The sequence below is a fragment of the Carassius gibelio genome, chromosome A15 (assembly GCF_023724105.1).
Source record: "Carassius gibelio isolate Cgi1373 ecotype wild population from Czech Republic chromosome A15, carGib1.2-hapl.c, whole genome shotgun sequence".
In the NCBI taxonomy this organism is placed as follows: Eukaryota; Metazoa; Chordata; class Actinopteri; order Cypriniformes; family Cyprinidae; genus Carassius; species Carassius gibelio.
The window spans coordinates 18,752,947-18,765,926 of record NC_068385.1 but is presented as its reverse complement, the minus strand read 5'-3'; the positions used below and the strand labels follow the sequence as shown (position 1 = coordinate 18,765,926).

At 39.4% G+C, this 12,980-nt stretch overlaps 1 protein-coding gene across 2 annotated transcripts; it reads right to left on the bottom strand.

Moving 5' to 3' along the window:
- Positions 1 to 5,215: 5,215 nt before the first annotated feature.
- LOC128028725 (short stature homeobox protein 2-like) lies at positions 5,216 to 11,881 on the bottom strand. 2 transcript variants are annotated; one of them, XM_052616050.1, is made up of 5 exons: positions 11,470 to 11,881; positions 10,134 to 10,342; positions 8,359 to 8,416; positions 7,956 to 8,044; positions 5,216 to 7,645 (listed from the first exon to the last, which is right to left on the bottom strand). In XM_052616050.1, the coding sequence occupies exons 1-5, from the start codon at positions 11,720 to 11,722 to the stop codon at positions 7,388 to 7,390; spliced, it is 867 nt and encodes a 288-aa protein (XP_052472010.1). In that variant the 5' UTR covers positions 11,723 to 11,881; the 3' UTR covers positions 5,216 to 7,387. The 2 variants fall into 2 exon arrangements, with proteins under 2 accessions (XP_052472010.1, XP_052472009.1); XM_052616049.1 differs by having other exon boundaries at positions 5,216 to 7,681; positions 11,470 to 11,879.
- Positions 11,882 to 12,980: the final 1,099 nt, after the last annotated feature.

Sequence of the window (12,980 nt, the reverse complement as noted above, 5' to 3'; positions counted from 1 at the left end):
CATTCCAGGAGTATTGCATTTTATAATAATGTCATTTAAAGTGTCGTCTTCCATCGCGGCTGTCCCATATGTATGCTTATATAATGGTGCCAGAGGGATAAACTTTTACAGCGAGAACCACTCTCCTACCACTGTGTGCTGTCAGTCGCTCTCTCTCTCTTTCGTCCTCTCTCTCTCTCTATCTCTCTCTCTCTCTCTATCTCTGTCACTCGCTCTTTCTCCCAGTCCTCCTGTTTTCCTAGTCCAACAACATTTAAGTACAATGTTCAGTTTATTTATTTTTTTACATTTAATTAACCTTTGAGTCTCAAGAAAATAGAGGTACAGTACATGTAAATTTATGCTGTGTTCAAAAAATGTAATAAGTAGGATTTATGTGGAAACCCAACATTTGAATGGCATCACACACAGGGTTTTACTCGAGACCATGTACCAAAGTCCAAGACTAGACCAAGCTCAAGACCATGAACGTATTTTTATGGCCGTGTCATGGACATATAGCATGTGGACTTGGTCTTGACTAGGGTTGCAAGGTGGCAGAACATTCATAAAATTTCCAAAAACTGGGAAAATATTTGGAAACTTTTGGGAAGTTTCTAGAAATGTTCTGCCCCTTTGCATCCGTAGTCTTGACCTTCCTGTGATCACGCTCTTGACTTGGATTTCTATCTTGACTGCAACACTGGTCCAACATTAAAAATCTATTTTGGAAGAGAAAATGGAAAAGGTGAACATCTGAAACTATTGTGTTATTAAAATCCATGTGAACGGAAGTGGAGTCCGACTTTACTTCAGTACTGTAATGTATTCCTGACTGAACAGAGGGTGGGGCTTGATTTTAGGGCTCCTCCTTGACATATGTACTTAAGAAAAGTCTGCCCCGCCCATCAAACTGACATCATCACAGAAGGAACACCAAATTGTGAAAGTAACTATAAGTAACTTTGCAATCACTTGGAGTCATTAGAGTATTAATAACTGTGTGCTTAATATCTGCCAACACTTTATTTTTAAGGACATTCTACTATAAGTGACTTGTTACTTAACATATAGTTGCAAAGTTACACATAGTTCAACTGAATGTCCAAAGGGGACCATAAAAATAAAGTGTCACCCTTTTTTTTCTGTGGATTAACTTGCATGGATTAATTGATCACAACAAGAATATGCGCTAACAATTTTTTTTTTTTTTTTTAGAAACTTTACTTTAAAAAACGTGGGAGTTGGAAATTTGTGCATATCTGGTATCAGCTCTTTGCCTTAGTGGTGAATCAGAAATGATGACACAGTCTGTCAAACATGGTGGAGTGTGACCTGTTAAAAGACCCCCCCGTGCTCATTAAGATAAGATGAAGGGTTTTAAAAGCCCTCTCCAAGATGACAGAGGGCTCCTCTTGTGTCTGCACCACCTCGCTCTTGTCCTCATCCCACGCCAGAGCGACTCTTCTGCTTCTATCTCTTCCTGTTTTATCGCTCCTGTCCTCCACCAGCAGAATCAGCGCTCACATTCCTCTGGTACATGATGAGCGCACATCCCTTTATGGTGTTGGGTTTTCATGCAGTCAGGGGCTGATCCAGGATCAGACGTGACACCTTTTGACTTTGTGTGTAAAGGTAAAGTAAAACTGATTTGAGATCAGCATGTCATCTTCTTACTGCAAAGGCATGGAAAACCATGTCTTCAGATATTAGCTTTGTGGGAAAGAGAATATGCTCAGGAGCAGTGAGGGTTTCTAAAATAGCATAATGACTGACAGCACTGTGAGCACAAGTGTTTTAAAGCCAACCAAAAGTCTAAATGTTTTAACAAGAGTGAGAGAAATTCATTTCTGCATTCAGAATAAGTAAGATTCCTGTCACACACACACACATTCACGTCCGAGCAGCCGTGTGCACATGGACGCTAATGCATGGCTATTTAATTAAATGTTGCCAGAACACTGGGCCAAATAGGTAATCCAATAGCTCTGTAGGAGCCGTGTTAAATCCAGTTCCATCAAAGCCTGCTCGCCCCTGACAGCCCCTGAGATGTTTCCCTGGAACATCATGTCTACTTAGTCTGTCTCTTTAAAGACTTTGACATAATTGTATATTGAGTAACAATCTATTCATTAAAGCGCACGTTCGGCTGACATTGGCCTGAGCTATTACTTGACCGCTCAGGTCTATAATGCTTTAACCCTTTAGAGCAGGTCAGGTAGGGGTTCTGATTAAGTAAATCATGATTTTACTCCGAACAATGTTTCTAGGTTTTTTTATACTGCTGACAAGCTCTAACTGAAAAAATGTATTGGAATATCAGAACTAGAATATAATACTTAATTTACACCTTTGATACAATTGAATCTCCTTCTGCATTTGAGTGTCTGAACACTTCTGCATTTCAGTTTCTCAAAAGCTCTGCTTGAACTGTTAAAGATCTATAAAAAAAACATTTAGAGAATAAAAGGTGGAGAGATTTATCTTTGGGTGGTTCAAGGACTTCTTATGTACCCTGTGGAAAGTGGATTTATAGAGCTTTTTTTTTTTTACTCAGCCAGCTGTTTTGAGACACATTCTGTTAATTTCTGTATACATTACTGACTTCAACAAAGCGTTCGAGTTCATACTGAGATTTGTGTAATTCAAGACTCTTAGTGTAAATATCAGATGACGTGAGTGTATGGTTATCGTCATAGCACATTGTTTCAAAGAATATTCCAATGTTCCTTCTTGATGACAATATATTCAGGTCAAATAAATAAAACTGAAAATTATGTATGGTTAATTTACAGCTTCAACTGGAGAGAATAAACTTACAGTATTACTATCACAGGGGTAAATATGCTTTACGTCTTGTGTGATTTTGAGTTTGCGGGGATGAAATGCCTGGGTTTTGTCGTCCCCTCAGGGCCGGTTAATTGTTGTTATTGAGTTGTGTTAGTGCCAGCTGCAACAGGAATTACATCAAAAATAAATAAATGCTCATAGTTGGTAAAAGATTTGCCGGTCCGTCCGCACTACCTAAACAGGATGCCAAACAACAATTCCTCACTTTGTTTGACTTCATTTAGCATTGTGAGCTTTCTTCCCAACAGATAGATTGAATTGCTGTGAGTGTTGCCGTTTTTCCCACCCTTTATAAAACAGGCTTCATTTGGTCAGTCCCATTGTTTTCTTCTTGACTGAGCGCCATTGAGGAGCGTTTTAAATTATACACTTTGCTTAAGTGGTTCATACAGATGCACTGCTCGTAGGACAAATCCAAGCAATAGGCTGCTTTAATTGGTGTATTTGGGCAAGTTTTAGGCAGGTTTCTCTCTCACTTTCACTCCATTTCGCAGCTTTGAAGTCTGTCTTTCATCTCCTTGCTCTCCCCTGATGTTGCTTGTGTTTTGTCTGATGATGTGCGCACATTTCTCTTTCGCGGCACTTAATATATAACAAAGGCAAACCTTTAGAGAGCTACCTTATCTTTGTGTTCTCTCGCTCTCCTCACCTCCTTTCGAGACCGCTTCGGAGTTTGATTCAACATTCATTGACATTTTCTCAAGCACACTACCTCTCTCTGTCTCTCTTATGGGCGCGGAGACATATTTAATATGTAATCTTCAGTGGAGACGGCGAACTCTCCCTGCTTCAGATTTAACAATAAAACAACTTAAGTGTAGATATGGTGCTTCTGTAATGGGCAGAAGCACTGTTGCTCCGCTCAGCTGTGCGATAAAAGCCCAAAGCCTGAAGACTGCTCAGCATTAACTGTCTGGCAAGCTGTACAGTGGTAAATTTAGCAACAGGTCATGAGGCTCAGATATACAGCATCGAGAGCTCAAGGGATGAGCCTGACCCTCAAAATGCTGCTTTACTGCTCTTATCGTCAATGCAGGGTTAACTGCTTGAGGTTTACAGCGGTTCAGATCACTCTCAGTTGGATACAGTTTGAGTGAACCTCTCGCTCTGGAGAGTCACACTTGTGCATCTTAAAGATCATCGCAGAACGGAGAGAGAAGAGGGATCGAGATGAAGGAGAGGAAGACGTACTGTAGGAATGTGGAGCCGGTGTGAAGGCTATTGACTGAAGAGAGTGTGGGAAAAAATGATAGCTCTGTCCATCATTAATCTGAAAGCACTTCAGTGCTCCCGTCCTGTCTCCTGGAGTACTTGTAGATGGATAAGGCTTAACACTGAGAGGAAAAGTGAACTATAATACAATCCAAATGTAAATTGAGCTTGTATCCTCAATGTCAAAGAATCACTGAATCTCTAAAAAGCATATTGTATATTAAATGTACTGTTACGGTAAGGAATTGTAACATCTAAATGGGCAGCTGGAGGTTTTACAGTAGCCTACTGCAAGGCACAGTAATTACAATAAACATACAGTGTTGTTCGATTTTCTGTGGTGAATTGGCCATTAAATGACTGTGATAGTGCAGGATAATTATGATGACTAGCTGTGATTACAGTAATATCTTGTATCTGTTACAGATTAGCTGTAATAGTGTGACTTCCACAGACAGAATAAATGATTCTGTTGCATTTTCTTGCTGTTGTTGTTTTTGGTGGTCACTTTTAGCAGCTTGTTTTTTAATGATCTGGGTTAATCTTTTCATATGAAAATGAATTGTTTGTCACCATTGTCATATGCTGAGTGCAAATATCTGTTTCCAAGACTGCTCATTTAAAGAGAGAGAAAAAAACTTGAAATGCAAGAAGCACTTATATTTTTAAAGCGTATTTGGTAGCTCTTCTAAACTGCTGACAAAATCATATTTTCTCCAGATTTACCATAGTGTATCATGGATTCCCTTGAAACCCTTTTGCTCAAACTGGAAGAGACTTTACAACTTGAACTCCTAACACTAACCTCCATAATCGTTAAACAATTATTATCAATAAAACAACAGCATTAAAAAGATCCAAATCTCTTTTACCATCATGTGAAACACAGCACATTGGAGTTTTATTAGTGTGTGTGTGTGTGTGTGTGTGTGTGTGTGTGTGTTGGTCTGGAGCTAAGCCATGCTCTTGGCATTGTTAGCACATTCTCTAACAATTGAGCCAGAGGAAAAGTCATGCTAAACTCTTCCGATAAGACCCTATGCTTTCCGACGCATACCAAATTACATTTTTCATGCAGTGGCTAATGGGTTTTTCCCCATTGTGGGATCCTACAAAGAAAGGAAATCTCCTTATTTTTGTTTATATGAAGTAATTTATTGTGTTATGAGAGAAAACAACCTGATTTGTCTGAAAAAAAAAAATTATAAACATCATTTTATTTTAAATAAATAAATACATTGATTCGAACCTCCCTTTGGTTCTTTAACCTCTGTCTCACCCCAGAGGTTCAGTGTTAGTCCTCTGTTAGTCACACATTTTACAGGCCATTGCTGTAAAGGCCGGACAGCAGCTGGAAGAATTCATTCATAATATAATAACATAATGTAATTTCAGAATGTAGATTGTTATCGTTATATTTAATGTTATAATGCAGTCTAGCTCTCTAATTTGTCACATCACTTCTAGCTCTAGTTCAAGCTCATAATTGTGCCAGGTTGACCCCACTTAGAAAAATGAAGTAGTCTATATATTTAAAGCTCCCTGTCCAAATCAGCTGGTGGTTTTCTCCGGTTTGGGGTTAAACTCAGCTCGTGTTCTCTGAACAGCGCTTCCTCATTCACAAGTTTGTCTCAACTAAACAGTAAGAGGAATCAATCCTTCAGTGCAGCCCAGAGCTGGACACACACGCGCTCTTTATTAAAACTGTATTCATTAATAGGCCATACAATTGAAGTTTGTATCCAGACAGAAATCTGACCAGACAGGTCAATCACGAGAGGAGATGTTATTTAGTATTTATCAGATTCTCAAGAGAACCGCTTCAGATCTCGACAGGAGTGATGCGAGTGAGAGGTAAACTATAAAATTATTACGTGTTCTGACAAAACATAGAAAACAAAAACATTTCGTATGAAAATATTTATTCCTCCTCTTGGTTTCTGTTTCTAAAGTGTTATAGTTTGACTGTTCACTGCAGAAGAAGCGCTTTCTGTGAAGCGGAGTCTCTGAGTTTTTCAGTCACCCAGAGCTGAAAAAGATTTGATCATCAACGTTTTTCCTTAATAAATAAATTTGTATTTACATAGTCATGTATAAAATTGATTTTCGGCGAAACGTTATTAATAATATACATTACTAATAACAAACTTCATATAATGCATGATATCACAACAGAAACATAAAAAAATAAATAAATAAAAAAACAGAAACGGGTTTTAACTATGCCTATTTCCATCGTATAATTTAAGACATTAAATTATAAGAGCAATTCTAACGGTGCACACGAAGGAAACTGTTTCAGCGCTTCCATTAATATGCACAAGTAAAAATAAAAAAATCAATCATACGAACTAACCTATGCTATATACCATTACACATATATCCTACAATAATTTTTTTCTTTTTTTTAACATTTATTTTATGAATCGAACACACGGTGTTGAAGTGAGCTCTCGTTTCACAGTCATGATCAAATCATAAATATTATTAAAATGAGTGCGCGCGGTCGATGTCCTTTTATAACCCTTACATTTAGAGACCCATGTCAGACACACGGAGAAAGAGATGAAGGAACACGAACGAAAATAAATAACAGATGAAATCCAGAATGCTCCCACAATGCATCGATGAAGCATAAAACTACCAAAACCATTTTGTCTGTATTAACATGTGTATTTCACTCGTGGCCGTAACTTATCAATATGAGTGTTTTACCTGAATTATATTTCTACACCGAGAGTAAAAGCCTGATGTGTGTTAATGTGAAATGGCCATCTGTCGGATCTCCACTGAATCATTTCCTGATCTCTGATTAGATTCACAATCCACTCATTAACAAATGAGAAAGGGATGATCATCGTTTCGTTTAATGCTGATTTAATCTCAGAGAGCATAAACTTCCACTGAAATCGTGTTTATCCGTCAGGATATGTTAACACTGGAGGTTTCATGTTTGGCAACAAAGGTGATTTCTGGAATATTTCACAAATATCCACAGAGAAACTTTGTTTCAAATAAAACGAGGCCAGCCTCTTTATTTCCATGAATTAATAACGTATTAAAGCAGAGATGTTCGCCGAACAGTGGTCCCAGCCGCTGTAGATATCATTATATTCAGATTCAGCTTCTTGATTTCTGCAAAAGTTCACTAAAAGATCAACTTTGTTTAGTTTGTCTCGTAGTTCAACATTTTGTAGAGTTGTCCGTCCATCCGCGAAAAGATCCACGTTAAGTTTGTCCACTTCACAGTTTGTGTTCTCATAAATATCCTCCTTTTTCTCGCGCGTGTCCTTTATAAGGAAACATAAATAGTGCGTCATTCTGTCGCGTGCGATGCTCGGTGACGTCACAGCCCCAGCGCCGCCGCGTGCTTTTTCGCCTTCAGTCTCAGGTCCGCGATGCTCGAGCTTTTGTTGGTGCTCTTCGCGGCCGCTGCCGCCGCCACCACCGACGCTGCTGACGCGGACTCCGCCGCGAGCGTCGCCAGGGGCAGACCGAACGGCGGCGCGGGAAACATCATGTAGGGCGCGTGCGCCGCCAGGTGCGAGTGCAGGTGATGGTGCGCGTGCGCCACGGCGCTGTCCAGCTGCAGCTGCGCCTGCACCTGAAAGGAGAAGGGCGGCACGTTGCAATGACTATCCTATGGACGCACGGGTGGGGAGAGAGGGGAGAAACACATTAACTTAACAGAGACTATCAGAGCCGGTACTGGGCACTGGATCAACTGCATTTATCATCAGAAATAGCATAATACATTCCGACACCTGCAACTATATGCCCCGCAAGACAAATTCACAAATCTCAACTCATCTATGAATATTCTTCGACAAGATCTTTCATTTATGGTGACATTGCAATAACAAAACGGAGGGAAATGTGAGTGTGGATTGATAGGATCAGAAAGTGTCCCTCACCTGCTGGAAAGGCATGCGCAGAGCTCCCACGTTGACATATGGAGCGACACGACACGCTTCGAACTGACTCGCCGCTCCGATGAGAACTCCTGCAACATGATGACATCGACTTTTATCTGTATGTCTTCAAAAACAAACTGCTATCATATTTCACAGTAAATAGGCCTACACAAAAAAGATCAAATGAACTTGGCTACAGTGTATAATGCAACGTATAAAATATTTGTATTCTGTATGTTGCAATTGTCCCGTTTAAATCCGATAATCTAACAACAAAAACAATATAGATTTTTAATAGAACAGAAAGCCAGAATAAATAAACGAATGACGCAATAGCAATTGCTAATTTATTGTGTGCAATATAAGCATTCAAGTGCACGTGAAGGGTTTGAATGCAGCGCACCTTTATGTAACTGGTTTTCCTGCTTTCTGCATTTGGCCCTTCGGTTCTGAAACCAGACCTGAAACACAAGACATTGATTGACAGCTGTAAGTGAGGGCATGTGTAAATCCTCCCTAAATGACAACAGTCTCAGCAAAACCGTGCATCCCTGAGGACCTCTAAAATATTCATTATGCCTAACCACACATTTTAATTATTATAGGCTATCTATATACGCACGGAGAAATGAGGTAAAAATAGGCCAACTATAACAAACAAAGAGATTTATTAAAATGTTAAACAAACGGAAAGAAACACAATCTTAAACTCGTGCATCTGAAAAAGTGCTATAATATATCGTCTTTCTCCAATGGTTTAATCTCCCAGAAGAAGCAAAGTGATCCTCTGATAACAAAAACCCAGCATGGGACTGTATGCCACGGACTTCAATTGCAGGCTAAAATTAAGATATGAATTGCTTACATCAGAAAGAAAGCCTGTGTTACATTTCTCTGCTATTTATAATATGCATTAGATATTTGGATATGATTGTGTTTAATGCATCTGTTTTGAATCGCGCGCAGTTTATTCGTTAGTGCTCTGTTTATTCGTTTTGATCGACACACGCAGGATATTTCTGCTGTAAGTGAAAGTGGAAAGCGATAATAAATCCCGACTTTATCGGTTTAAATGGCAGTGTTAGTCTTTGAGCCAGCGGTGTGGCCTTGTCTGTGAATACTGAATATAAAAAGAGCATCAGATCTTTATTTGGGTAAAAATGATAGATAATTTATGTAAATCCGCAGGCCTTGCCTGGGACAATGCCCTTTGGTAAGATCCCAAAGAGAGACGATGGTTTAACTTTTTTCCAGGGAGGTCTTTTGAGCCCATTTTTTAAAAGGCCCAAATGTATTCAAAGAGTGAATTTTATATCCCCACCCAAGGAAAGAATAGATAAAAGCGAATGAAATCAGATATTGTGTTCTTCTGATCAATCAGACCCGAGCCGATGTCTGTTGAATGTCATTACTCGGCTCAGTCGCTCGTCTCTTGTTACACAAGGCCTATACTGAGCCTCATTATGTTTCTGTGCAGATGGTCTTCCCCTTCCTAAAAAGCACACTACAGATGTTGCCTGCAGGCCAATGCGCGCAAATCAGGGAGTAGTTTTTTGTCCGTTGTTTTGTTCATTATCGCTCAGCGGCGTTAATATCACGTTTTCGACAATATGATCCCTCCATTCAACACATAAGCTGATTTCTAATTTTATACACCACGCTGAGGTAGGCTGTGCACATTTAACAATAATTAAATATAATAACAATAATAACGACGTTATTCTGTGCCGGAAACTTTGTGTTTAGCAGTGCTAGGAGTGGTAACACTTTAAAAAAAAACAATTTGCATATGTTATCCTACTCTTTTTATTTCAAATGCACTTACATTTTTAATCTCTCATTGCTTAGAAATGATTTCTGGGACTCTACATTGCTAATGTTCCTGTGTCAATAATTTAATGCATGTTTTGCAGGCTACGCGCTCATCGTGTTGCACGTAACAGGATGTAGGCCTATATTTAATTACATAATAATGACATGTTAATTATATAGTATACAATCACCTATATATATCAAAGATAATTAGGCTACTGTGCACCTAATATGTGATTGCATACAGCCTAACAGCGTTGAACATTGGCATTAAACGTTAGTGTTTCTCCTCTCGCAGCGCATCGAGCGCGCGCCACACACACACACACACACACACACACGTGTCTCCAGCGCGCGGTGTCTGACCTGCACCCTGGCCTCCGACAGCCCGAGTCTCTGGCTCAGCTCCTCTCTCATGAAGGCGTCTGGATAGTGCGTCTCGTCGAACAGTCTCTCCAGCTCGTTCAGCTGCTCAAGGGTAAAGTTAGTCCGACTCCTTCTCTGCTTGATTTTAGTCTGTGTCTCATCCTCCAGCGGCTTACAATCCTCTTTGCGTTCTTTCATATCTGTGTTACCTGAAGACGGAGCAGAAAACAGGAATGAACGCCTGACCCAGTGATGATGAAGGAGGAGGAGGAGGAGGGCAGTGTGTGCCACTGATGTCGGTCACGGGTGTTTTGTCCTACACAGAGCTCTTTAATTATTTACACGCTGTACATGTGCATGGAGATCTCTCTGAACCGGATATTATCCTATTGCACGTGAAATAAACTGTCTGGCAAATCGGCTGGATGTTACGAAAATCAAACCAATAAAGACAACAATTAGCGAAGCTGAAAGAAAATTCCTGCTGTCAAAATAACAATTCGCCTGTATTAGAAACAATTCATAATTAGATGTTTAGGACATCTAAAGGAAAGACAATAGCTAGATAAATCCAATCGAAATTATCCGCAGTTAACATTATTGTTATTTTTAACATTACGATTGTTATTTGTATTATTTAGCCCTATTACCTAATACTACTCGTGATATGGTATTATTGCTAATTGAAATATAGGCCTTCAGCGTGTCTCGTGCATAAAATGCGTGTAGATTTATCCGGCACATAATTGTTTGTTTACAACATTATTATTATTATTATTATTATTATTATTATTATTATTATTATTATATGTTTAGCAAAAGCCTGTAGCTTTTATGTAGGCTATATCTACATACGGGTAGCCTACATATTTTATTTTATTTTATTTTATTTTAGTCTGTTAGTTTATGCATCATCTGTAAATCTTTCAAACGTCTTAACATCTGGCTACGAAGTTTCACAAGGAAGGTTTTTTTTTTAACACAAGTATATATATATATATATATATATATATATATATATATATATATAGGCCCGCATGCAGCTATCCAACAAAAATACAGCCATAATGTTACAGCGCTCGATATGATCACATGTTAACTTTTGATATATTCACTGTAGGTTTGTTTTCAGGCTGCTTCAATCATATGACAGTGATGACATTGTCAAATTATTAGACTTATCACGTTTCGTGAAGCCTGAACGAAGTTAATGTGACTTTAAAATAAAATAGAAAATTTTGAAAGCGATGAAGTTCTAAAGTAGCTAAATGAGGCCTTTGAAGAAAAAAAAAATGACCCGCATGATAAAGGCTAGAAAAATGAAGGGAGCCCTCACCGTCTGTGAGTTTGGGACTGATGGAGTCTCTGGTTCTCTCGGACGCGAGCATGTCCTCGTCTCTGACCGGAGACGAGCGCGCGCCGCTCCGCGTGATGCTGCTGTTCACCTCCTCGCGCACCGGCTCCACCGACAGACCCTCCCTGTTTCTCACCGAGCCGGTCTCCAGCACCTCCCGGTACGTGATCACTTCCTTCTTCTCCTTCACTTTCTGATCAAAAGATTTAGAGACAAACGCGGTGAGTTCTTCCATCACTGCGCCCAAGAAGAAGAAGAAGAAGAAGAAGAAACAATCTTCTTTAGATCCTCAGCAGTGTACCATAACACGCTCGATCTGTCGGCCTGAATGCGAGGTGATGTGACGAGATCTTTGACAATTCCTCTGGTTGCGGAGTGTGTGGACTTGCTGCACACTCACTATTGGAGTCACACTATTTATATGTGACGAGCATCTGGCCCTTGCTTCGCGCGCGCTACCTTCCTCTCCACGAGCCCCTTCCCACAGAGGCGGGGGGGGGGGGGCGGGGGGGGGGGGGGCACCTTATCAGTCCTGCAGATCCACATCACCCTTCATGCTCGCTATTGGCCAAGACTGGCAAGAGGAGTCATTAAGCGTAGGCTGGTTAGAATTTGGAAACACTAGGGTCCATGATGATGGTGTTGATGATGATGATGACGGAAAGCTCTGCTGGGATGAGGCCAAAACTAAAAAAAAAACCGGACAGTCTTTGATCTGAGCTGGAGAACGCGAGAGCGTGATAAGAGCAATATGTGCACTCTGTGGTTCTGGAAGTGACACATAACAACATCATTAAGAAATTCATTTTAAACCACAGTTCTTTTGTAGACGAGGAATAAATGTTTTATCCTCACACATAACAGCTGTAAGGTTTGTTTTATTTCGGGCTAATTATAAACAGTCTGTTTGATACACTATCCTATATTTAATGTAATGATATTAGAGAGTGAGAGCGTGCTGTCCATAAAAAAATCGTTTTAGTGATAGTTATGAATTTAATGGTAATATGAAGAACATCTCGAATCGAAATTATTTAAAGAGAATCTAAATCAAAACCACCAATTTGAACAATTCAGTCAAAGTGCAGCTTATTGGTTTAGCTGACAGCCATCACGAATAGCTTCGTAGTAAAGCAATAATAAAATGAGCTAAACGTGCAATAATACGTGTTTTCATTCATAGTGTCTTACGGCGTGAAATATATTTTCACTATTTAAAAAAAAAGAAAGAAAGAGAAACCCGTTTAATTAATATTTCAACACTTAGAGGGCATCTGTTTCTATTAATGAATCGCAATATTAAAACAATCTTGAGATTCTGTGTGGTTTTATTGCTTTTTAATTACACAGGCTTAGTAAAATTATTACGTAGGCCTATTTGCATAATATAGTAAATTAGCCAGCAAAGTAAATAGCCTACGTGCATTTGGGCATCAAAATAGAATAAAAAAAGAAGAAGAAAATGAACAAATCTACACAGCATGGTTCGAAAC